The sequence below is a fragment of the Mus musculus genome, chromosome 16, assembly GCF_000001635.26.
Source record: "Mus musculus strain C57BL/6J chromosome 16, GRCm38.p6 C57BL/6J".
In the NCBI taxonomy this organism is placed as follows: domain Eukaryota; kingdom Metazoa; phylum Chordata; class Mammalia; order Rodentia; family Muridae; genus Mus; species Mus musculus.
Genome location: NC_000082.6, coordinates 96784588 through 96811158, shown reverse-complemented (window position 1 = coordinate 96811158; position 26571 = coordinate 96784588). Strand labels below are relative to the sequence as shown.

General features: G+C 41.6%; 1 protein-coding gene across 5 annotated transcripts in view; it reads left to right on the top strand.

Annotated features, from left to right (window-relative positions):
- Dscam (DS cell adhesion molecule) overlaps positions 1 to 26571 on the top strand; it is a 583662-nt gene that overhangs the window by 359955 nt on the left and 197136 nt on the right. For all 5 annotated transcript variants that reach the window (XR_003951753.1, XR_003951754.1, XM_006522886.3 and 2 more), the window contains 2 exons: positions 9702 to 9980; positions 20148 to 20267. Coding sequence is in view for 3 of the 5 variants with exons in the window: in XM_006522886.3 (XP_006522949.1) it covers positions 9702 to 9980; positions 20148 to 20267 (399 nt within the window). In the remaining 2 variants the exon portion in view is untranslated. The remainder of the gene's footprint in view (positions 1 to 9701; positions 9981 to 20147; positions 20268 to 26571) is intronic.

Below are 26571 nucleotides of genomic sequence, written 5' to 3'. Positions count from 1 at the left end.
TGACGTAGGAGATATGTGTTTCAGTATTTGGTATGCTCGCTGAACATGAGAACTTTTAAGGAAACAGTTAGTGATGAGAAAGGAAGAAATTAAATGAGTAAAATTATGTTTTCCTTGTAAAAATAAAAATTAATTTCTGCAAATATATACACAGGCACGTGTATCCACATGCCTACATTCATGTGTTCACATACACTCTGGAACACATTCATATAGTAGTGATCAGCATGCTCAGGTTAGGATATACTATTTATTTGTTTTTTGAAGATTTATTTTACTTTAAATTGTATGTTTGTGTGTGCATGCCTCTGTGTGTGAGTGTGCCTGTGTGTAAATGTGCATGTGCATTTGAGTATAAGTACCAGCTAAGTCTAATTCCCCTGGAGCTGGGGTTACAGGCAATTGTGAACCATCTGGCATAGGTAATAAGAACTGAACTCAAATCCTTCGCAAGAGCAATAGGTACTTTTAGCCACTGAGCCACCTTTCTAGCCCCTAATAATGGTATTTTAAATTAGAATAAAAAACTTTCAATTATTCAAAATCATATGCTATATACATAGGATTAGTATAAAATATAAATTCCAGCACTTGGGAGGCAGAGGCAGGCAGATTTCTGAGTTCAAGGCCAGCCTGGTCTACAGAGTGAGTTCCAGGACAGCCAGGGCTATACAGAGAAACCCTGTCTGGAAAAACCAAAAGAAAATAAATAAATAAATAAATAAATAAATAAATATCCAAATGTATGTTCAATGAAATCATGTGGGTTATGTACACATTGGGCTAGTAATATTTATATCACTCTAGTTGTAAATATGAAGATCTATTAATGTGCTAATAAAACACATGTGGTAAAATATACCACCAGGCATATGTACATTTCACTCATATGTCAATATACATAAGTACTACATCTAATATGTGCTTATCTACATACCCTAAGATATCATAATAGGCTCTTTGGGATGCTAATGAAGTTGGTATTGATGTAGTTCAGCCTCTCTTGCTGCAGGTTGCACCCTGGCGTTTCTAGCCTTTGCTTGCAGGGCCTTCCTTTTGGCTCCTTGCACTTCAAGTCCTCGATCTCTTTCTACAAGGCTGTGCACATGTATAATAATGCTTCCCTCTGCTGGGTATAACCTCCCGTTCTCCCAGAACCAATTTTCCTGTGCAGGGCAGCCATTGGCAGCTCTTCTCCTTGTCTATGGAAATCAACTAAATCTGTATGTGAATCAGGGAGCTCACTTGTTCCTGAGATGCATTTCTGAGACACCATGTTGATCTGTGTTGTGCTTTGCAGAGCTCAGCAGCTATTTTTCTTTGTGGGGCCACTCAAAGAAACACAGCCCTCTGGGCACTGACTGATGTCTTGGAGCAATAGGAAAGAGTCACCGCCATCATGAAGACCAGGCCTCTTTGTTGGAAAGCATAGCCAGCTATGGAGACATGGCTTGGGACTCATGAACAGAGTCCCTGACAATGCTACCCACTGGGATAGTTGTTTGGTTTTGACAACTTTGTGTGGGGGCCACACTGTTGCCATCTGTCCACACAAAACCCCTCTCTTTTCTTCTCTTAACCTGTCTTTTAAAATTTCAATAACATTGGCATCTTATGGTTTTAATGCTGTGAACAGACACCATGACCAAGGCAACTCTTATAAGGACAACATTTAATTTGGGCTGGCTTACAGGTTCAGAAGTTCAGTCCATTATCATCAAGGTGGAAACATGGCAGCATCCAGACAGGCATAGGGCAGGAGCTGAGAGTTCTACATCTTCATCTAAAGGCTGCTAGCAGAATACTGACTTCCAAGCAGCTAGTACGAGGGTTTTAAAGCCCATGCCCACAGTGACACACCTATTCCAACAAGGCTACACTTGTTGGGCCAAGCATATACAAACCATCATAACTGATCTCTCTCTCTCTCTCTCTTTCTCTCTCTCTCTCTTTCTCTCTCTCTCTCACACACACACACACACACATACAAACATACACACACACACACACACACACACACACACTTAAACGTGTTTAAATGTAGTAAATGTTTACTTTCAACAAAATTCTGTGCCTTTATTCACAGACAAACACATAAGAACACAGAGGCTAATCATGCCATCATGCTCCTAGCTCTTTGTCATACATGTTAGCATAGACATCCTGTAGATATATTTAGTATAGCATCTGTAGAAATTTATAGACAGAAATAGAATTCATAGGCAGCCCAGTGTAACTGGTTTTGACCAGTCTCCAAAATTTCTGTGTCAGTTTCTGTTGCCACCTACCATGTGTTTGAGTGCCATCCCCCACATCTTATCCAGGACTGCCTTTCTGGTTGTTGATGACAGAGTGGCTGTAAATCCTGTACTTTTATTTGGTTTTCTTTTCCATTACCAAGGTTGACTATGAATGTCTTCTATTTTCATAGTTTCACTGTGTGCTTATCTTGTGTGTGTGTGTGCATCAGAAGCCATTCTAGAGCCTGGGAGAAGCCTCAGTCAGTAAAGTCCTTGCTTTTCAAGCATGAGGGTTTGTTCTCCATTCCCCAAACCCAGAAAACAATAATAACAAAACCAGCCCAATCAGTAAGAGCTGGGTGTAGTCACAAGGGCTTGTCATCCTAGCTAGGGATTACAGATCCCTGAGAGCTCCATGGCCAGCCAGGCTAGCCTCACTGGGGAGCCCCAGACCAGTGAGAAACACTATCTCAAGGAACAAGGAATAACATCTGAAGTTGTCTGCCCTTCATACTTGCTTGCACAAACTTGCACTAGGACCAACACACATGGAAAGCCCATCTAAACAAATATAAAAATTCTTTCCAACTCATCACACAGGATTTTTTTTTTTTTTTTTTTTGGTAAAACCAGATTGCATTGAAATTGCACAGAATTTCAAACCAGCTTAAAAATGACATCTTAGACCATGAGAGTGTGTGTCGTGAAGGGAGCAGAGTCACCAGGGGTGGGGAAGAAACCCAGCTCTTTTCTGTGATGGCATCGCTGTTCTGATTCACCTACATAAACCTGCACCTTCACAATGCTAAGGGAAGCCACTGGATCCCCTTGGCATGGGGAAAAGAGAACACCATCATTTATTTGAAATATTACAGAGAAAGGTGTATTTCAGTTCTAACTGAACTAAGAGCTACTGTAAAAACAACCAAATAAACACAGTAGTACAGGTCATTTTTTTTTCTCTAAGGTAATGAGAAACAATCCCAGACACTTCAAAATTGTGTTCGTCTCCACAGCGTCTCTCCTTTTCTGCTCCAGAGAAAGCTAGCAAGATATCGTTTGCTCAGGCATAGAAGGGCTAAATTGAAAAAGAGTTGGCCCACATGGCAATTGTTCTTCAGTAATAGCCCCAAAATAAGTAAAAGCAACGAAGATGGAAAGATGCAGCATCCACAGGCAGCATTTGGTTACTAATGAATCTATATGTTCACTTTCACACACTACATCCTCTTGCTGGCTGATTCTCCAGGAAGTTAGATTTCAAAGAGAGATGTTTCTCACTTGAGCAAGGGTTGCTCAAGTGAGAAACATGATTTAAATACACCCCCAAATCGAACTTAATTAAGCCATGAATACCTTTGGGGAAAGCAGGGATTGTTAAAACATCATATACTCTACATGGTTTGAACTTTTGGAAGTGTGCCAAGACACAACATTAAGGAAATCCTATAACTCAACCCCCAAGGGGCTTCACAACCATGCTCCAGGAGCTGTGTCTCCTCGTTCCCCAGCCCTCCCTAGCCATCCCCACAGCAGGCAGAACTGTGGGATGCCCTGCAAGCTCTTGCTGTCCTTGCTTTTTCTAGGTCATCATCTGAGTGTCATTTAATATAAGTTCATCGTGAAGCCCAAGGGCAACTCAGAGTGAGAGGCCGAACACAGGGCCAAGCTTCTGTCAGTGTGCTTCAATCTGAGTTCTTCTGGCTGCAACATTCTTCTTTTTTGTTTGCATCTCACATCCTAAATGCTTGCTCTCGGAGCAAGGCAGACTCCCACCCACAGCCTAATTCCCTGTGAGCCCACTTCAGCTGCTGGCCAGAGGTCAGGGGAGTGAATCCCATGTAGAAACTTATAGATGGCATGAATGCCCTAGCAACTTGAGCAAGACCGTGTGTTGGTACCATTTCCCTCATGGCTGGGAAGAACCAAGAGTTAAATGCCCTAAGTGTCTATTCCTATTTATATCCTGACTATGACATCTCAGACATATGAACCTCATTCTCTATTTTAAGTCATTCTTAAGGACATCGGGGTGGTACATGACTCAAGAGTCTAAACCCATGCCACTATCCCTAAGAATTTTCTTCCAAAAATCATTATGCAATTAAAACATATAAGATACTTATTTTACAAAAAGTAGGAAATTAAAAAGAAAATTGATTTATTTCCTTTTTCTGTGTGATTCTACACAAACCACAAAATCACATGAGCCAACAGGATGTGTTCTACTGAAACTTTTGAACTGAAGGTTCCCGTAGTGAGTAGAAGACTCATCTGTATCCTATATGCCATGTTCTAATGAGTCATATTCTACAGGTAGAGAGATTTAAAGCATGTCAAGTCTCTCTGTGAACAGCCTGGGGCTGGTGTACTTGGCTGCAAGCCCAGCAGGTCAGTAGTATCATGCTGTTCATTTTGTAGCTACAGTTGGCATGTGCATGGCCAGTGGCCAGTGAGATGTCTGGGCAATTCCTGACCAGGTCTCATGAGGGAATGGCCTTTCAGGCAGCATGTCATTAGGACTGAACTATGATAGGCTGTTCACAGCAATGGCTTCCTTATACTGTACAGAATCTGAAGATAGAGGTGACTTTGGAAGATAAAGTTCTCCCAAAAGGAGACAGGATGTTAAAGAACATTTGGTAGGGTGCTAAGGAAATAGCACAGTTGATAAAGTGATTGCTGCACAAAAATAGAAGTGAGTCCAGACTCTCAGAACTTAGCACAGAAGTAATCCCAGAACTGAGGAAGTAGAGACAGGAAGACCCCCGGATCAGCCAGTCTAGATGACTTGGTGAGCTCCAGGTTTAATGATATACCCTGTCTCAAACAAACTAAAGTAGAGAATGATTTACGAAGACACTTCTTCACACACATGTGCTTCTACCACTACACGTATGTGCACACACAAACACATGCACACAGAGAAATACATACACACACACAAACACAAAAATATATGCACACACACATACACACTAACTCATGCACACACACACTAACACATCCACACACAGAAATAAACACCATGCACATATATGTCACCCACAAAAAGAATGAAGAAAAAGTTTTGGAGAATGAGAAGAAATAACTTATTATAAAAAGCAGAGGAAGGAAATAGAAAGAGGAGAGCTGAGAGAGATGTCCATTTCTGTATCCTGGAAGATTTAAAAAGCAAAAGTCTTCGTGTGCTCAGTTCAGATCTCAGCACCACAAAACGGTGGGTGTTAGGACCAGTTCCTGTAACCCTGTGTTTGGGGTGAAAATGGTAAGTCCTTGGTTTACTGAGATACCCTGTCTCAAAGCTGATGTAGAGAAGCCATTGGCCCAAGGTTTTTCAATACCAATATCTGGCCTGCACACTTATCCACAAGGGTGAGTACACCCACTCTCCACATCACTTTCAAATTGTGGGATGAGATATTGCTAATTGCCTAAGATTGACCTATATGCAACACACAATATACCAGACTCCTTTTTAAACAGAATATAGTTTTAATTGTTGAGAGTAAAATGTAGAAATAGATCAAGCTGATGTAACGTTCCTAGGGTGAGTTTAGAAGGAAGAAGAGGAGAATCTGGCATTTGCGATAGTGGAAGGCTCTCGGCCCCATAGAGAAAGGCCCCTGCCATCCTAAATACACAAACCTGGTAATGGATGACATTTAGCAGTTATTTACATACTTCTTACGGAAAGGTTATGTCAAAACCCAGTGCATATCACACTCAGAATCCTCACTCCTGTAATATTGCCAGCTTTTCCTGTCAGCTGGGTTCGGGAGCTTTGCCTCATTGAAAAGGATATTCGGAATGGGTTGAATAGTCAGAATATCCTGATTATGTGGTTCAACATTTTTAAAAGTTGTGAAAGGAAATGTGGTATTACTGTTGTTGTTGTTGTTGTCACTGTTGTTGTTACTCCGTTCAATTACAAGGGACACCTGAGCTTTATACCTCTGCATTGAGCCTCAGAGAGAGTGTGCAACAGTTTGTCATCCAACATGTGACTCTAACTGAAGCAAGAGGCCACGTTGGTGATGTAGGTAGTTAATTGATCCAGGCATTTAATCTGCTTTAAAAAGGAGGCCCATTCCAATGGGGCAGGTGATCAGCACAATATCAGATGCAAACGTGACTGTGATGCCTTTAACTGGAGTTTTGGGCAATTTTGATCCAGTATGCTGGGGACTGACTGAACCTCATCACAAGTAGCCAGTACTGCTAACCACTGAGTCACCTCTCCAGTTGTAGTATTGATTCTCAGTGTGTTGAATGCCTACCTCCTCAGCAGTGTGGCTTCAAGGCCATGCCTGTCATTACTTACAAAACTGTAGTGGTGTCCTTTGTAATTTCATTGCTTGACAAAATAAAGTATTGTGCATTTCTGGAAAGCATTCAGTGTTGGAGTGGGGTGGGCAGAGGTGGGTGTTGGGTATCTTGGTCTACTCTTCTCCATCTTATTCCCTTGAGATAGGGTCCCCCGGAGCAGCCAGGAAACCCTGACAAGCCCCACTCTCTACGATTAGGAAATAGTTTGCACATGTCATTCTTCTGTCTTAGAACTCTCCCAGTTTAAGGGGTCATTGCTAGACTTTACAATTATTGACAGCCTATATTCTAAACTTCTTTCATCATTAAATAGTTATATAAAAATTCCTTCCTTGTGCTGGGGAGATGTCTTAGTAAACTTCTTAGCTTGCAAGCACAAGGGTATGAGTCCAATCCCAATATACACATGAAATTGACTGGGTATGGGATACATGTTACTAATCCCAACACTGGGGAGTTGGAGATAGGCGGTCCCTGGGGATCTCTAGCCAGCCAGCCTGGTATATTGGGTGAACTCCAACCAAAGGGGACCCTGTCTCAAAAAAGACAAGATACTTCTGAGGAGCAACAGCCTAGATTGCTCTCCTGCCAGTGTGCACACATGCTCTCATAAGTGTATGCACACATCTCAAATACACACACACACACCCCACATACATGCACACACACATACACACACACAGCACACATATGCACACATATGCACACACACACACACACATCCAAATGCCTTACTTTCCATGTTTGACATATATATATATATATATATATATATATATATATATATATATATATATATATATATACATACATACACATACACACACACACACACATATATATATGCATATATGTGTAGGTATTTATGTATATTTTTCCTTTCTATGAAAACCCATAGGGAAATTTAATTCTTTCATTGTGTTTTTATTGTTGGTTTTTCTCCTTTTAAAAACACATGACCTGAATCAATGCTTAAAAACTCACTTAGATGCTACCTAGGGTTATTAAATCACTGGGCCAACTAATTAAGGACTCTGGCTTTGGTTGTCATTTTATACATAGTAGAATCAAGGCCCATAGACTGATTAAATGCAGATCTTAAGTAGCACAGCTGCGTGGGAAACTGCTCAGCCTAGTTCCAAAGCTCTTACCTTGGAGAACTGGTCTGCTATTCTGACAGCAAGCACCAAGGCAGCAGTCAGGTGCTGTGTTTGTCTAAGTATGATAATCACCAGGGTTCTGTGTGTAAGAAGGTAAGGATGAATAGTGTAATCCTTTATATCACAAAGCATTAAAAATCCGATAGTCACTGTGAATACTGTTTGCACATGTAGTAAACATTTATACCAACTGGGGCAAGATGTGAAGAAATACAAGTGTCCTTGGCCTATCACTGTTTCCCCAGCTGGCTGCTGGTGTGCCCCATCACATCTCACCTGTCCCATTCTGCACCCTCCTGCCCTTAGCATCAGAGTCAGATCAGCTCTTTGTAAACCCAGAACTGTGACCCTATATTGAGAGCTGTGATGCTTTGGGCATTGGCTGTGTACAGTGTTTGTTTCTAAATTTCTCTGGTTAAGATGAAATTCAAGCCTCCTCAAGACTAGTCCTTCTAGCTCTGGGCTGTGTTTGCCATCCTGAGTTCTTTGGCAGCTGCTTCTGAGAGCATGTAGTAGCAACAGTAATAATGTCAAGTCCCCAAGTAGCCATGACCCTGCTGAGTTGCTATCTGCTGTCTGTGTCTTCATGAATACTGCACTTGGCAGAGGCCCATTCACTGTGGTTACTGCTGGGCTCAGTGCACACAACAGTGGCCAAGCACATACCAGGTGCTTGCTGAACACTTCATTAAGTGAATGAAGGATTGAGCACATGGTTCTGCGCTTAGTCTTCCCGGCTGTGTCTCTTACAACTCCCTCAAGTTGATAACAGAACTGATTCTGTAGTGGATTAATGACCCTATGGATTTCAGCTTGGTGCTTGATCCCCCTTCTGTCAGCTCATCTGGTAAAATGTCTTTTTTACTACAAGTTGCTCTGAGCTTTGGAATCAAGTTTGCATCATATGTTATTTCCAAATTCTTGGATTTAAAAAGATGGTTTTTTTTTTCTTAAAAAAAAAAAAAGAGCATGCAAAAAAAAAATACAATAATGGCTAGCAATATATGTTCCAACTTTAACCAGAAGGAAATGGTTTGAGCTCTCCTAAAAAGACAAACTCATTCCAAGTCTAAGTGCAAAGGAACATATTAGAGGCTCAGTTTCCCCATCTACAGTGAGGTCATGAATAATTACCCATAATGCCAATATGGACAATGCATTAATAACCTGTCCACTCCTAGGGTTCCAACTTGGCTTCTTTGTTTCTACTTTGACTAGTCTATGATGTAAAGTGTTACCAAGGTCATTGAAGAAGGACCCAAGGAAGCTTGGTCTTAAGGCAGGAAGACAAGAAGCAGTTTATAGACAGGAATACATTATGAATGAACCCTCTAAACTGTCTAGTCTGTGATTGGCCAGACTGACAGCTCTATTAGCAACACAGTCCAGCAACTCAGGCACCTTGGCATGGGTCCATCCATAAATTAACATGCTATCTACAGAACCTGCAAAGTTAAGGAGTGTGGATCACCCCAACTGCCTAAAATAAGAAGCTGTAGTTTACAGTTGTTACTAGTTAGTCATGTGGACATGCTGAGTGCTGACACTGGAAACCACTGTCCTGTGTACCAGACAGTACCAGCAGCAGCTGAGAGGAGAACAAGAGTGTCCATTGCACAACACATGTACAAATATTGGTGAATATGCCAAGCACAAAGCGGTCTCATGGTTTTCACAATGCAGCACAACTTAAATGTTACCAGCCAAAAATAGTTTTACTGTTTAAAGTTGCATTGAATGAATTAGATGAATCATATTTGTTGAATGACAAATGAGCCATGCCTTGCGTTCAGCATGCTGAGGAAATCTGAGTGGCCAAGGTTCCCTTGCCAGCCTTCGATAGCTCATATACTCCTGGGCTGTATTCATGGATCACTGCACACTCATTTAGGGACTGGCTTAAGAAAAGGATGCACAAGTAAAATGCCAAGCACTCATTCTTACCTTTTCTCTGTTATTCTTTTCTTTCTAGTTCCACCTTTCATCCAACCTTTTGAGTTCCCAAGATTCTCCATCGGGCAGCGGGTTTTCATCCCATGTGTGGTGGTCTCAGGGGACTTACCCATCACCATCACCTGGCAGAAGGATGGCCGGCCAATTCCAGCAAGCCTCGGAGTAACCATTGACAACATTGACTTCACCAGCTCCCTGAGGATCTCCAACCTCTCCCTAATGCACAATGGGAATTACACCTGCATTGCGAGAAACGAGGCAGCAGCCGTGGAACACCAGAGTCAGCTGATTGTGAGAGGTGAGTGGAGAGATGTATCCCACGTGGTGGTGTTCAATGATGGTGCATGGCTTGAAATTCTGAGAAAAGAATCAGGAACAGAAATTCACTATTCCCCCACTGAAAAAGAATCACAGCTATAAAATAATGCATTCCTCTAAACTCTGAAACAAATTTATGTTTGTCTAATCTCAATATGTCCAACATATTAGATATATTTGCTTAGAAATATACAAGGGAAGACTGGGGTCTGGTGAAATAGGTCTTCTGCTGAACACGTAAGTTTTTAAGGAGAAAATTTTTGTTAGCCTTGATTTTCTTATATTTATTTCATATAAAGATTTTAGTCATGTATTTTAATCATTTGGACTGTTGGCTGTTGAACATTTATTGGGCTGGATTCATGACACAGCAGTTAGGAGTATGTACTGTGCTTGTAGAAGACTGAGTTCTGTGACCAGCATTGGTTCAGTAGCTCACAACCACAACTGTAACTCCAGCTCCAGAAGATCGAGGCCTCTGGCCTCTGAGAGCACCTGCACTCACAGACTCCCCTGCCTCTACCCCCCCCCCCACACACACACATAATTAAGAGTAAAATCTTTAAGAAATAACATGTATAGGTACCCTGCACCTCAGCTTTTCTACAGAGCTGCACCACAGCAGTGAGTTTACAGATGTGGGGCTCTTTGTTCCTCATTTCTACTTAGTGTTAAACGCATCATGGTTTGGGGAAGCCTTTGCAATGGTTTAAGTTAGGATCACTGCCATAGAACCCATGGATGATTAAAACAGCATGGACTGGCACATATTGAACACCAGCAGTGATGTCAGTCCTCTAAAGGTGCTGGTTTTGCCTCAAGTCTTTGCTTCAGACAACTAGAGTGTGGTGGTGGTTCAAACTGCAAATATGACATGGCACTAGTTGCCAGCTGAACTGTCAAGTAGAGATGGGTGGGATTTACTGATTCTCTAAGGGAGCAAAATTCATGTGCTTTGAGGAGGTAACTATGAAAGGAAGGTGTATGTGAATGCTGGTTTTTTGTTTTTGCCCTTTAAAGCCCCCATACACCAGGGTCTCTGTGCGTTAGTATCTTGAGGACCATTGATGGCAGACTTCCTAGAGCAAAGGTTCTCTGTCCTTCCTCAGTCTGGAGCCATGTCCACTCTACACCTCTCCTTTTCTGACAGAAATGAATGCATTTCTTCATACTCATCCACAAAGCACAGAGAATGTTGTGCACCTGGGAGTCATGGAGAGAAGCCAACTTCACACAGTTGGAAAATAAGTAATATAAAAACAATGGACAAATAAGCAAGAAACTAGATCTTTATTAAAAATGAACAGAAGATACACATGACTATGAGAACTAGGAAACCTCTCCTCTTCCCCTGCATTTAAAGAGATAAATGAAAATAGAAGCCCCCCTTTTTCTCTCCTTCCCAATTCTTCCTCCAAGCATAACTGCCATTGTTTGTGAAGCGCATAACAGTGCCTAGACTGTCTTCAATATAATCTATTCTGAAGGATCAAGGGCAGGAAATAAAAACAGTGGATAAAAAAGAGCAGGCTGAATAGGTTTTGTTTTTATTTTTGTTTTTGTTTTAGTTGTTACTTGGAATTATAAAAACAGCAATTGGCATTATTTTGGCCAAGACCAAGGTCAGCAGAAGTAGAACTGACCTCACAGTTTAAGTTACAGGGTAGAGTATAATCTCATTAATCATGAACTTGTTCTTCACAAATTATCACCTGTTGAGCATGTGGTGCATCACCAGCAGGCTGACAGAGCTTTGAAGATGGAACGGGCTACAAAAACCAGCTACTGTGATGGGAAAACTCAGAGATAACAAGGTGATCTAGGGCAGAATCTCAAGTGAACTGCACCACAGAGGCCCCATGACATTTTTTATTAGATAATTTCTTCATTTATATTTCAAATGCTATCCCGAAAGTCCCCTATACCCCACCCGCCCTGCTTCCCAACCCACCCACCCCCACTTCCTGACCTTGGCGTTCCCCTGCACTGGGGCATATGATCTTCACAAGACCAAGGGAGAGGCCCCAGGACATTAAAGTGTGGTTTCTGGTCCTAACCCAGACCGATTAAATGATCATCCTCAGAAATAGATCTATCTCCCATATCTGTGGGAAAGTATTAAATTTTTCTTCAAAATCACTGATAGGTGATTCTCAAGTTTTGCCAAACTTCACAATGTCACAGGGACCTGTAAAGAAGGCCTAGTTTCCAATCAGCAGCCCATACTGTTATCAGCCATCTTAGAGGAGGATCGGATCTCACCCCTTCATGAAGCTTACAAGTTGACTCTGACACGTAGTCTATTGGTCTCCTGGGTTTTGACCATGTGATTATTTTCCAAGTCTTTCTCCTTCTTGACTAGAGACTAACCAGGATGGTGACATACACTGATTTGCCTTTTTCAAAACAAACAAACAAACAAACAAATAGTTCTTTGAGAACTGTACAATGTTCTTATTGTAAATGCCCTATCTACCTCTTCTCAACTCCTCCAAGATCTACCCACCCCTTCCCTACCTACACAAATCTGTGCCTTTTTAAAAACATCCTCCAATTCTAATTTGTGCTGCCTATAGACTCTTAGATATGTGGCCTTTCACTAGAGAGTGGTCAGCTTACTAGGAACCAACTCTTAAAGGAAACTGACTGTTCTCTTAGTAGCTATCAATTGATAGTAGCTCCTTAGCTATGAGTAGAACTTTATGCCTACCTCCCCTCTCCATGCTATTTCTTTGGTTCTTGTTTATGGGTCTCGTGAATGCTGTCATGATCACCATGAGTTAATATGTGTAGCTGGACGGTTGCATTCAGAGGACATTGTTTCCTCATGTTTATCTACTTCCTCTAGCACTTCCTCTTCCACAATAATCCTCATCCTTGATATAGATGGTCCAATCAGAGCTAAGAAGTCTTTGTTTCCTATTCTCTGAACCTTGATGAGAGGAGGCTCTCTATGTCAATCACCATATACTGCAAATAGATCAACACAGAGACCACAAGTGATCAGGCTTCTCTGATGGGAGTTGAGAGATACACAAGTCTGTGGATATAATCATAAGTCATTAGGAATCAGTTTAATATTATGTCCATAGTTGACCCAATAATGATGCTATGTATGGGTTTCATCTTGTGGGGTGAATTTTTAATCCAATCATAAAATAGTTGGTTACTCCCACAACATTTGAGCCACGAATGTCTGCCAGTCATTATTGTAGCTCACAGGGTTCATAGCTGGGTAGGATGACAATTGCTTTTCCCCTCTGGTAGCATTCAGAGCACTTTTAGCACAATAAATGCTAGCCATGAAAGGTGAGGCTTCCAGGTCTGTATCAGATTGATATCTCCATAGTCTATGATTCAAATATTTGGTGTCTTCAGTATTAAAGTCTTACTGTCAAGTTCTGAAGGGCAGCCAATAGCAAACCTATAATGTTTGTGGGTTTGTAGAACCTCATTGATCAACAACTCCAAAAGAGGTAACTTGTTCTTGGTACTGTGGTTTTTGTTTATTAGCTATAGTGGGGACACAGTTGTCATGCAATAGCATAACTATATTTTAACTCATTTTTATATGCATGTATCTATATGTATTATATATGCATATATCATAGGAAGCTTCAACAGTATATCATACTATATTGTTCCATGAAGGTTTGGCTGAGCTATAAAGCAAGGGGAGTAATACTCAAGATCTATTTCCTAGTAACACCCCTTTACCAGCCTTGTCCCCTGCCCTTTAGGCCCCACAATATCCTAAAACAGCACCCACAGCTGAAATTCCAGTGTCCATAAACATAGCACCTGGCGACATTCTATATTCCAACCACAACACACACATTTGCCTAATATAGAGGGAGTGAGAGTTCCACAGGCCCTGTGATGAGGGGACATGGGTACAAACCTAAAACATTCCAGCTTCCATTGTCCACCTAGTAATGTCATAAGATACACCCATAAAGTCTCACATAAACATGAGCTGAACAAGGTCAACAGTAGACATCCAAGTGGATGGGTGAAAGATCACAAAGCCTCAGCTATACACAAAGAACTTCAGGAATGCTGGGGTAAGATAAAGAATCCTCCCCAGAGAAAGCACATCAACTGGTTGACTGGTGCCAAATCGTTGATCCTGAAGACAAACATATAAATAACATTATACAGACTGAGCAAGTTATATTTAGGAATATATATGTATATATATTATATATACATATATATAATATATATAGCTGATATATAGTTGCCATGTGTGTGTATATATGTATATATTATATATTATGTATTATATATTATATTATATTATGTTATATATTATATATATATATAGTGTGTGTGTGTTTAGTGGTTTAGATGGAGGAAAGGACAGGAAGAAATGATATAATCTCAAAAAATTTTAAGTGAAAAAATATTTCCCGAAAAAAATATTCTGATTAAAAGATTAAAATTGAACTAAAATATAGAGCTAACCAGTTTGGGAATTTATATCATACATATTTCATGATAGGTAATTGTCCTGTCATAAAATCAACTCAACTAGTTTGTAAGTGGCAGCTGGGTCTGGAGGGAAGCTCTGCAGTTAACACACTGGTTGTTCTTGCAGAACATGTGTGTGCATTTCCCAGCACCCATGCAAAGGCTTACATCTACTGATGAGTCCTTCTCCAGAGGCTCTGATGCCCTTCTGGCCTTGGTAGGCAGCGCATACACACAGCCCATAAATATGAATGCAGTCAAAATACACTTGCACATAAGTGAAAAACAAAATCTGATAAGAAAAGAATATCTAGCAACCCTGCAAGAAACTAATGTCAGGGTCCCTGCTGGCTGCTTTTCCTCCTATTATTTCATCAAGGTAATGGCTAAAATGAAAGAACCACAAATATGGAATATGTAGCTCTTTAAGCACGCTCTCTTTCTCTAAGTCTTTATCCACGACAGTCTTTCTAAAAAGAAATCTTCCCAATGATTCTTTCAGTGTCATTGTGTCTAATTTTACTTCATTGCTCCTTTCTTCTACTGTTCAGCAATGATGCACTTACCACACATACTTAGCTGACCCTGGAATAGTCCCTGAGGTGACAGAAACTCATCCAGATCAGTAGGACAGAGATAGAGACAGGTCAAGCAATGTGGCAAGCATTAGACCCTCCGCTGAAGAAGGAAGGAAGGTTACATGCACTGAATTTAGTGGATATATGCACTGCATCCTAAAAGGAACAAGGGAGGGAATCCTGAAGTTTTAGCAAACAGCAACATGATAGGATAAGAGCAAGAAAGGCTGGGTTTGGGAAATCCTACTGGCTCTAAGGGAGGGAGATAGGAGAGAGCAGAAGATGCTAATTAAGATATGTAAGGAAGGTCAGCTGCCGGGTTAACTTTGCTTCACACACTCAAGGTCCCGGGTCCTAAGTAAAGTCTCAAGGTCATAGGAATTAATTATTAGCATGAGTCACTAGAATGAACTGAGCTGGATGCCTACAAGATGAGAAGCAGAGACACCTGGTGGTGGCTGCAGGAAGGACTCAGGGTGAGGACAGTTTGCATAAGGTTCTTTGATGCCCTTAGTGACCAGTTGTGTGGAAATCAGTGTGAGGAGGCATGATAATACTCCTCCCCAAGGGAGCAGCCAGCTCACCACTGCAGTGGGGAAATTAAGTGAAATTAAGACTCTCCCTGCTCACTGTCACTGTTCAGTTAGAAATCCACATGCAAACTGGGGCCTTAACCACTAACTACAGGCACCAGCTAGCACTTGGTTTATGAAGGATCCAAGCATTACATTGATGAAATACATCACATGAAAGTATATAAAACACAGCAAATTACTCTGTGCCTTCTGCTTTAATCTTTCACTGGAATCAAGAAGTGCCTCTCTTACACGCTGAGGAGTCTTGGTCTGAGATGTAGCTTGGGAAATGTCAACATAGAATGGATGGTTTAGAGGTCTTGAAATTGCCTGTCACTGTGAGGGTGGTTTGGGAGTCTTGGAGTGACAGGCTGTTAATTACAAGAGCAAAACATACCTTGATAACAGGGAGATTGGTGTTCTTGATATGACCACAGACTTCACAGAGGAGTGAGCTCCATCGCCTTGATATGTAAGCCAGTTCAGGAAGAAAAAGAAGGTGCAGATGTGATGCTAGAACTTTCTGAAGGCTGACCAGGCCCACATTGCTGTATCACCATCTGGGTGAGCTTGGAAACATGGCTGACTTCTCTGAGGCTTGGCTTTCTCATCTGCATAGCTGGCATAGTGGGGTTTACCCTATGACCAGGGATTGTAAGGAATAGTAACTTAAGACTCTTCCTGCTCAGTGTCAGAGAGAAATTCTGTTACTGTTCAGAGATAAATCCACATTGCGAACTGGGGCCTTAGCCATTAGCTACAGAACTCAAGCTGGCACTTGGTCCACACACGATCCAAACATCAAATTGGTGAAATTCATCACATGAAAATACCAAGAGTTTTGGCTGGAGCATATGGTTACTGGAAGAGGCCCTAGCTCCCCTAAGAGCAGTGAATGTTCTGAATGTGATCAAAATGACACCCAAGTCCCTGCACCTGAATTCTTTTATCACAGGGTGCAGAACCTGATATGGGAGACAGGCAATTAGACAAGCAATACCTAGCAGTTGTAACAAAGGCTTGGGGAGTGGGGTTTGGAGAGGATTTAGCCTCAGTCTCCACTAAAGCATCAGGAAAGGTACCTGGTTAAATGAGCTTTCAGCTGAGGCAGAAGAAATGACAAATAGGAATGCATCAAACAAAGGCACAGAAGGGAGTGTGAAGACTCAAGCAAGTCCATCCTGAGAACTAGTGAATGGGAATAGCTTTGGAATGGCTTCAAAAAAAGCCTGCAGGTACAGGGCGAGGTGTGTGTGTGTGTGTGTGTGTGTGTGTGTGTGTGTGAGGGAGGTTGCTAAGAGCCTACAAAGCAGTGTAGGGACCTGGGCACAGTCAAGGGCCCGTGAGAGCATGTGATGGTTTCCCAAGCAACCTTTACATTACTGGGTGGAGAAGAGATTCAAATGGGGCACTGGTAACAGAAATGACACCAGGCATAAATGACAAATGGAGATCATTTGAGATAAGAAACAATATTATCCTCACCCTACATAGCTTTATTTCTCTTGAGAGCAGAGTGCAATCAGAACTGGCTGCAAACCACTTAGTTGGGATGTAACTCCTGTATTCCAGAGAAAGAGGAAAGATGAAGATCAAGGAAAGCAGGAAGCAGTAAAAGTTGCTTTAATACATGAGCTGCCATTGTGGTCAGCTACAGCTCCTTCATACCCGGTGCTTTCTAAGGAGCCATTCAGAACAATGATTATTAAAGGATGACATCTGGACTGGCAGCCTTAGGATCACCTGGGAGCTCATAAGAAAGGCAAAGCCCAAGACTCCACCTCAAACCCAGGAGGTTCCCATCCTCCATGTGATGGGATGTGTTAAGATGTGGCTTAGTTATGTGCTCAGTAATATATATTTTCTTCAATGTTGTCTGAAGTAGCACTGCATATGAATAGTGGATAAAACTGAGCCATTAAATATTCTCTTTCCCATAAGAATTCAGAAGCCTGCTTATTTGTGTCTTGGGGTTTTATGAAAGCATGTACCAATATGGGACTAGAAGAGGGGATTCTATTATGAGAGAAAAGCCTACTTGGGGAACCCACAGGATATCCTTGCCAGTATCTAAAAAAATTCTTGATAATTTAGGAGGATTATTCTACCAATCAAGGGACCATTTCCATCTATAACTATATTATCCTTACCATGTGTTAATAGCCCATGTAGACATTTTTGATTAGTTTTTGAGCATAATTTTTTTTAGCGTAGAGCCAAGTTGAGCAGAGGACTATGGATGAGTGATAACTGAGAACTTGTAGCTGGGTGTCTCACCCAGTGAAGAAGCAGCTCTTCCTCTTGGCAGGATTAGCTGCAGAGTTGCCTCGCATACCATGGACAGTGAGTCTAGTACGATGTTTAAAATTTTGAATCTACCCTGATGGTTGTTAACCACCTTCATTAGAAAATTTGGGGCGGCGTGGTGGTACATATGGTGGAACTCCTTGTCATTCTTCAATTTAGGAGACAGAAGTAGGAGGGTCAAAATTTTGGGGCCAACTTGAGCTATATAGCAAGACATTATCTCAAAAAACTCTAACAACAGAAGCTAGAGAGATGGCTGAGCAGCTAAGGACACTGGTTGCTCTTCCAAAAGACCCAGCTTCAATTCCCAGCACCCACAGGACAGCTCACAATCGTCTGTAATTCCAATTCCAGGGATCCCATGTCCTCTTCTGACCTACTTGGTCAGTGCACACATGGCATACAAGCAAAATGCCCACACATATAAAATTTTTAAAAAGTAATATTTTTACAAAGGGAAGGGAAAAAGAAAGAAGGAGAGGAGGAAAGACAGAGGAAGGAGGGAGGAATGAAAGATAGCAGAGGAATGGTAAGAAGAAGGGAGGGAAGAAAAAAATTTCTTATTTTCCAAGAAATATCTCCTGGCCTTAAGGCACTCAACTTTTATTAATTTATTCCAAGCATATATACATCTGAATTGAATGCATTATTCTCAAAATATTAATTATCTGAAGTGAAATCATTGGGCAGTTTACAAATGTTCCGGATCTGATTGCTAAAAGGAGTGTTTACTTCAAAGCTGGGCATCTGAATTTATTAAATGAATTGACTCTTAGACTCCTTTCTTTTTTCCAACAAAGTGCTAATGTTCTGAATCTCAACTCGATTTCACCCCATGACAGTCTTGTGAAATGGGTACCACAATTATCCCTAATTTACATATTGGGAAGTCAAGTCATTCTGTAATGTATATAGAAGGTCAAATGCACAAACCAGCGGAACCCGAGACTGAGGTGTTCATCTGGGCTGTGTTCTTCCTCAGCCCTGTTACCTCTCCATGTTTAATGTGTTCTACAAAAAGCTGGATGAAAGAAACGGAAACACACAGCCTGAATTCCATCTCCAGCTGCTTCTCTAGTCTGGATAGATTCCCCCTCCCCCCATTCTTGGTTACTTCTTGGGCCAACTGATCTTCACTGTGGCTTGCATCATTTCAACATGCTTCTAAGCTGCTTATTTCAGTGAGATCCTAGGCACCTCCTCAGTCCATGTCATGTGCCAGCTGGAATTCCCATCTGTCTGCAGCACCAAGGTCCATACATGTGTGTCAACATTAGAAACTACAGAATCTAAAACTAGTGGGATTAATTTTACCAGATGTGGGAAGAAAGGGAACACCATCTGTGTGTGACGCATGGCTATCTCACTGAGAGTCCACTCCATGGGCGTCTCCAGTCTGCTTGAAATGTGCTGAGATTAGGCCACTTTCAGATACCACAATTTGTAGAAGACTGGTGACCTGTTCATTAACACTCAAATGCTACTACCAGTTTAGCACAAAGCAATGTAAGCAGACAGTTGAATATGCTATAGGTTGGAATGGATCTATCCAGGGATAATATATGAGAGGAAAGCACCTCACAGAATTCACTACACAACCAGGTTCTGAATTTCGTGGGTTTTGTGAGGACACTAGAGTGATTCTGGCAACCCCCATTAACCAGTCTCTGTAGTTGTACTTTGCTCCTGCCTGGTGATGACATATCTGGAAGAGTGACTAATGTGTCCTGGTGAGATCCGGGGCAAAGTTCATCACCATACCATGCTCTTTGCTACCTCTGTGGAAAGTACTTGTCAGCACTTCCATCTTCTGCTAGAAGAAATTCACCAAGACTTTGAACAGTCCTTAACCAAGAAAACACTCATCCTTTATAAGTACAATTTTAGGAACACCATATACTTTACTTCTTTTACATATTGTCTGTGATTCTATTCTGTATGGAGTAAATCCCTGACAAAATTGAGTATCACATGCCCACATATCTATGAAAGAGCAATTTCCCTACTAAAAACATTTCCACTAAAACCAATTTGTAGAAGACCCACCAGCACCTAAACTGTTTCTTCCATTGATCCTGAGCTGCCAACATGGCTATTGTCTTTGTATTTGTGTGAAGCATTCTTCTTACTTGAAGGTTTACAGAGATAATTGTTTTTATAAGATCACAACTTTAATCCGTGGCCCTCTCTGAATGACAACATCTCTCTTTTCAGTTCCCCCTAAGTTCGTGGTACAGCCCCGGGACCAGGACGGGATCTATGGCAAAGCAGTGATTCTCAATTGCTCTGCAGAGGGTTATCCTGTGCCTACAATTGTGTGGAAATTCTCAAAAGGTATGAAGTTGATTGAACTGTCTGTTGTGTGCTAAACATACAGTGTGTTGTCAACAATTTTGTCCTTTTGGAGCTATTTGAAGGTGAATATGTTATCCTCCCTCACCCTAAGCCATCTTGTATACATCCCAATAGATAACACAGGACTTATAATTCAAATCATGAAAGTGCCCCTAACATGTCCATGGAAAGACTGATTTCAGCCCCTGGAGAAATACTACCTTCCTGTCTATATTGTGACCATGGTTGTGTTGGGCTCCTGCCAACACAAATATAAGGAGGGGGCACCAGTGTCAGAATTATTCACTGATGGAAATTATTCCTTAGTGCCTGGCACTTTGTGCTTTTCAGCAGCTAGAGTTAAGATAATTGATTCTTTTAGATTTGTCTGGGTAATGTATAATGCTACATATGATCACCCAAGGGTGCTGCTTTCAACAGCAGTCCTGAGATGGTGGCTCGGGTCCCTGCTTCCACAACTAACACGCCATGCCTCCTCCTCAAGAGAGTGACAGCTCATCCCATTTGTAGATTACATAGTGAGCATTTGTTAAATTACAATGTATGACTTGGAAGCCAATGGTAATGCCATCTCCTGAGGGAGATGAACCAGTCCGTTGACCAATCACACTCTTCCCTCAGTGGTAAAGATGTGTCAATCATGGTTAATTACCATGTATGTTTGTTTCCCTGCTCACTTAACCACAATTTGTGTTCTAAGTTTTCCTCTTTACAATAAAAGCATTTTCTTCCTATGAACTCAACCACAATAGAAGTCAAAGCAAATGGTGAATGTACCACCATCTTCCTGGTGTAGATTGGCTGGGATAGCAAAGGGGCTTTAGATAGTGACTGGGAGAACAAGAGAACTAATTAAAAAAAAACAACAACAACAACAATAAACCTTCCCTGTTGTAGATCTTCTTCCACCTGTTGGAACCACCTTGTTGAAGGATAAAAACTGCTACTTCGAATCTCTTTCCCTGAGCCTCACTTAAAGCCATATCTAGAGCCCCATGTTGTGTTTATTGCATTAAAATGAAAAAACAGAACAAATTTAGTTTAGCTCCTATCCTCAGGATATTTGACAATGTGAACATTTTCTGTGACATTTACCATCAAAATTATTTTTAATGTTGCTACTCGACACATTTTCTGCTTTACCCTAATGCTGTCTCCAGGCTTTTGCCCTTGTGAACATCCCTGCAACAGAGCACTATTCATGCAGCTCATTGAGCATATGAGTAATTATTTTGTACAGGTAACTTCCTAACACTGAGCCAGCATGACTCCATGCAAGACTCTTTGTCTTACCCAAGGGGACTTTGCCCCCAAAGGGTATGTCTCCTTCTCTCTTCAGTAGATGAGATCTTCTTCCTTGTGTTATCATGCTCTTGAGAGTGAAAAATTAAAACTTGCATATTCAGATTACTAATACTGCTTAAAATATTTCATTCCTTGTTACCTGACATTTCTGCTCCCCCTTTGGGGATTCTCCAAGGCTTGATGTTCCTTTGTCTATCTATGCACATTATCTGTTTGTGAATGCACTCTGTATAGCCCCATATTTGCTAAAGATGGTACCCACATTTTATCTTTTCCTGTCACTGATACTCACATTAAATCATAGTAGCTTCTTCATCTATAAATTTCATATGGAAATTTAGATTATTGATGGGGAAAAAAGAAACCATGAAAACAAGTCTTTAAAATGTGAAACACCTCACAAATAGCAAGATGACAAATAAATAAATAAATAAATAAATAAATAAATAAATAAATAAATACAGGAAAAGCTTGCTGTTACTTTTAGTCTGGGGTGTCTGGCTAGTTCCCAGTGGCAGATGTGCAGGTATGGTTTTTAACATCTGATCACCTCTGACTTGTAATCATGATTTTCCAGTCAATAGTATGTTATGATCTCTTTTTATGGCATCAAATAATGATGTTTTCCATGTCTTTTGACATGTCTGTGTAGAGTTTATAGTAACACATCAGCAGGGATGGTTAATGACTGCCAGCGTTCAGATGAAGTTTACAGGTTGGATGTAGTGGTGCACACCTTTAATCCCAGCATTTAAGAGGCAGAGGAGGGCAGGTCTCTGAGTTCAAGGCTAGCCTGATCTACAGAGTTTCAGGACAGTCAGAGCTACATGGATAAACTCTGTCTTAAAGAATGAAGAGAGAGAGAGAGAGAGAGAGAGAGAGAGAGAGAGAGAGAGAGAGAGAGGGAGAGAGAGAAGAAAAATGTTTACAATGATAAAGGTTACTCTTCACCTCATATAGAGATCCCAGCACTAGATTCCCATTTTGCTTTTGACTGATGGGTGATGTCACACATGTAGCATACAGTATGTGCTCTTTGTGTATTGTCAAAGTCATATTAGAGAAACTGGCACACTGCCCATTCTTTCCTTGTAATGAGAACATTCAAAAGTCCTTTCTCCTAGTTGCTCTGAAATACACGGTAGTTTGTTGCTATGGAGTCGCCCTGCAGTGAAACCTTTCAGTCACATCTGCAATCCATTGTCCAGCCTTGCCCTAGCCTCCCTCCGAGCCTCTGATGCCCGCTACTCTACGTTTCTATTCTACTGAGTCAGCTGTGTTATACTACACAACTAGATGAAGTCCTATGAAACTCTCCTGGTCTGTCTGTGTTCATTCGACGTGATATCCTCTGGTCATATCTATGTCATCACAAATGACAAGCTCTCTCTGCTCACAAACTTAACTTACCAGAGGTCCCAACCCCAAACCCTTAGGAGAGGTCTGCCATTTTCCCTAACCCTCTCTAATGCTCAAGAGAGGACTCCCAGGCTAGGAGCAACTGCCACATTCTCATGGAGGAAGGTTCTCTGACCTGGGTCTGCTCCCTTAAAGATCTTTCCAGAACTGCATCATTACTCAGCCATGCTAGCATCCCCTTGGCCCCCTGACCAGCTCACCCCCTCCCCCCACAAAGGAATCAGCAAGCTTTGTTGTAATTAGGTAGCATGGTATCTTACCAGGTTCCGGGCGTCTCTGGCACTCCACTGTATTTTGCTTTTCTTCGGCTCTTTATTCTTAGAAAATGTCATGCTGTGTTCCATTACATCGATCGTTGTAGATGTGTTTATTTTTCCCCTGGGATTATTTTCTGTAAGTAGAATTGCAGACTCAAAGAGTAAACAATTTTTATAGCTTTTAGACACATTGACGGTTTGCCAGCTTTTTATACGTTTGCACAGAGTTCCTTAGTGTGAAGTCCCTGCTTCCCAGAGCCCAAAATGATGCTGCATTTTATACCTGATTCTTACTGGTTTTCAATCTCATAGAAAAAAAATTTTGCATTATTATTTTAGTGAAGCAATAAAGATAATACATTACAAATTATGTTGATAATGAAATATGTTTCAAATAGTCATGATAGCGAGTAGGAGGATGGGTGGCAAAAATCCAGTGCCCTGATATATAGCAGAGAACAGGGCTGGAAGGATAGTTCATAGGTTAAGAGCTAAGTTCTCTTCTAGAAGACTCAGGTCAGTTCCCAGCACACACAAGGTGTCTCACAACCACATGCAGCTCCACTTCCAGGCAATCCGAAGCCTCTTCTGAGCCTGGGGGCACCAAGCACAAAGATGATGCACAGGCTCATAGACACTCATGCACATAAAATAAACATATATCAATTTTTAAAAAATGACAGAACAAGTGCAGATAAATCAACCCCAGCCCTGACCCAGAAGGCTGCAGCAAATGATCCCTGGACTGATAATCCATAAGTGGACTCCAGCATCTTAGGATAGTTACAGGAGAAATTAAGCAGCCTTGGCTGAAAAATAACTTAGTTCTGAAGATACAAAGCATAGGACATTGCATTCCACCGCCTGGTATTGCCTTTTGCACAAAAGACATATCTCACCTACAAGTCTTCAAAACCTGGGCTCAGTGACTTGGTGAGCTGTGCTTCCTATAGCCCACAGCTAAACAAGTCTTTGCACGCTCCCCTTTTATAATAGAAGGAAATAGCTTTAGGTCACTGTCTCAGAGACGAGCTTGATCCCCTTTGAGCTTCCCGAGAGCTGAAGGAAGGCTGCTAATGCCAGATAGCAGATTCTGGGTGTTTGATGCTCTCATCAGCCACCCACAGATTCTCTATCATCCAGGATGTCCAAAGACAAAGGTCTGAGGATGCCTGAGAATGGGTAAATAGGAAGGAGTCTGCATTTAAATTAACGTTACCAAGGAGGATCAGGAGCTGGGAATTTACCCAAGGCATGTAAGAGATGAGGTGAGCTGTTCATATATGCAAAGATGAAGAACTGACCATTAAAGTTCTGCTAGGAGTACTGTCTTATTTTGCTTTCCATTGTTTTGAATTATATGAATATAATATATATAATATACATATATATAATAAAACAATATATGATATTACACATAGTTGTGGTGTTTATTAGAGTGGCTTACAGGGTATAATCTGCTTAGTCCAATACTGGTTGCCTTACTACCTAAAGGTTGAGAATTCAGTCTATGGGAGGACTGGTTGTCATATCTGGTCTTTAGTCTACGTTGGAATCCTTAAGTACTGGGTTCTAATGCCAGCAAAGGGATGCCTCAGCGACAGGGTATTTGAACTTAACAGTGAGAGTGAGAGCAAGTAGTGAAAAAGTAAAGGCTCCCTTCTTCCATCTCCATTTTATATAAGCTGCCACCAGGAGATGTGACCCAGTTTAGGGTGGGGTTTCCCACTTAAAATAATCTGACCAAGAAAATCTCTTACAAGCATGCCCAGAGGCCTGGGGTTTTAGTTGACAATCAAAATTAGCCATTGCAGGTGTAATGCTTGGGATGTTCCAGAAACCTCAAGAAGAACATGGTATCCGATGCAAAGTCAATGACAGGATATTATGTAGATAGACTGCTCTCTCAATCACTGTGATTGACAAACGACTTTGCCTGCATGTATGGGCCCCTGTGTTGGTGGCCTTAATGCACTCTGTGTCCTGCGAAGTTAGAGGCAGGTAGCACAGTGCTGCAGAAGAAGTGTGAACTGGTGAACTGCCTGACACCATAACAGGGCCACACTGGTGCTGGTGTGTCCAAAGCAGATGGGAAGAAGGCAGGAAACACACTAGACCTGCTCAGAACCATTTGTCACAATGAGGCTTGGAGTCGGGTAGAAGGACAAGGGGTTGGAAGCTGGTTTCCTTTAGCTGGCAGACTGCAGGTGCCAGTGAGGGAGAGGAGGGAGCTGGAACTGTGTATAGGTCTTTGCCATGAGCACTGAAAGGAAGAGAGATGCCATTTTCTAAGACAGACCATCCAAGGAGCAGATCTCAGGCTGGGAAGAATGGAGTTTCTCTTTGCAGTACAATCCATGAGTTTCCAGAAAAAGGAGTGATGGCTGAGGTGCTAAGTGCCCTCCCTTCCTGTCTTGCTTCCCTTGTCTCTTCCCATGCACCTCCCATCTCCCTTTCTCCCAGGCATCTCTCCTTCCTTTCCCTGTTCTCTTCCTTTATCACTCTTTCTCTCCTCTCCTCCCTCCTTCTCTGTCTCTCTCTATATATATCTCTGTGTCTATGTGTGCATGTATATGTATATGCATATGCATATTATATGTTTGTATGTATGTATATGTTGACTCCTTTTCTTCTCTTCCTGTCTCTCTCTCTCTCTCTCTGTCTGTCTCCTTCTCTATCTGTCTCTTCCTTCCTCCTCTGTCTGTCTATCTCTGCCTCTCTGCCTCTCCTTCCTCTCTGTCTCTCTCTCCCTCTATGTACATATGTATGAATGTGTGTGTGTATATATACATATACATATGTGTGTATGTGTATATGTGTATGTATACATATACAAATACAATGTCTGACTCATTCTCTGAGTGTCTTTGTCTGTCTCCATCTGTCTCTTTCTCTCCCTTTCTGTCTGTCTGTCTGTCTGACTCTCCCTCCATCTGTCTGTCTGTCTTTCTCTCTGTCTATCTCTTGTCTGTCTCTCTGTCTCTCTCTCTCTGTCTGACTTTTTATCTCCATCTCCATCTGTATGTCTCTGTCTCTGCTCCTCCACCTCTTCTCTCCCTTTTCTTTCTTTCTGACAAGCACATTCCCCTCATCAGTGTCCCCTCTTCTTCATCTTACCCGCCAGCACAGGCCCAGCTTCAGTTCTCCACGGCCCCAAGCTCTTTCTTCTGCATTTTTACCCACAAAGCACCATTTGCCTGTTAGGAAGTTGGGGGCTCATACCCTTTCATGGAAGAGGCTGTGGCTGCCTTGTTTGCCTTTAGGAGAGACTTAGGCTATTTCTGGCAGGCACTGCAGAGTCA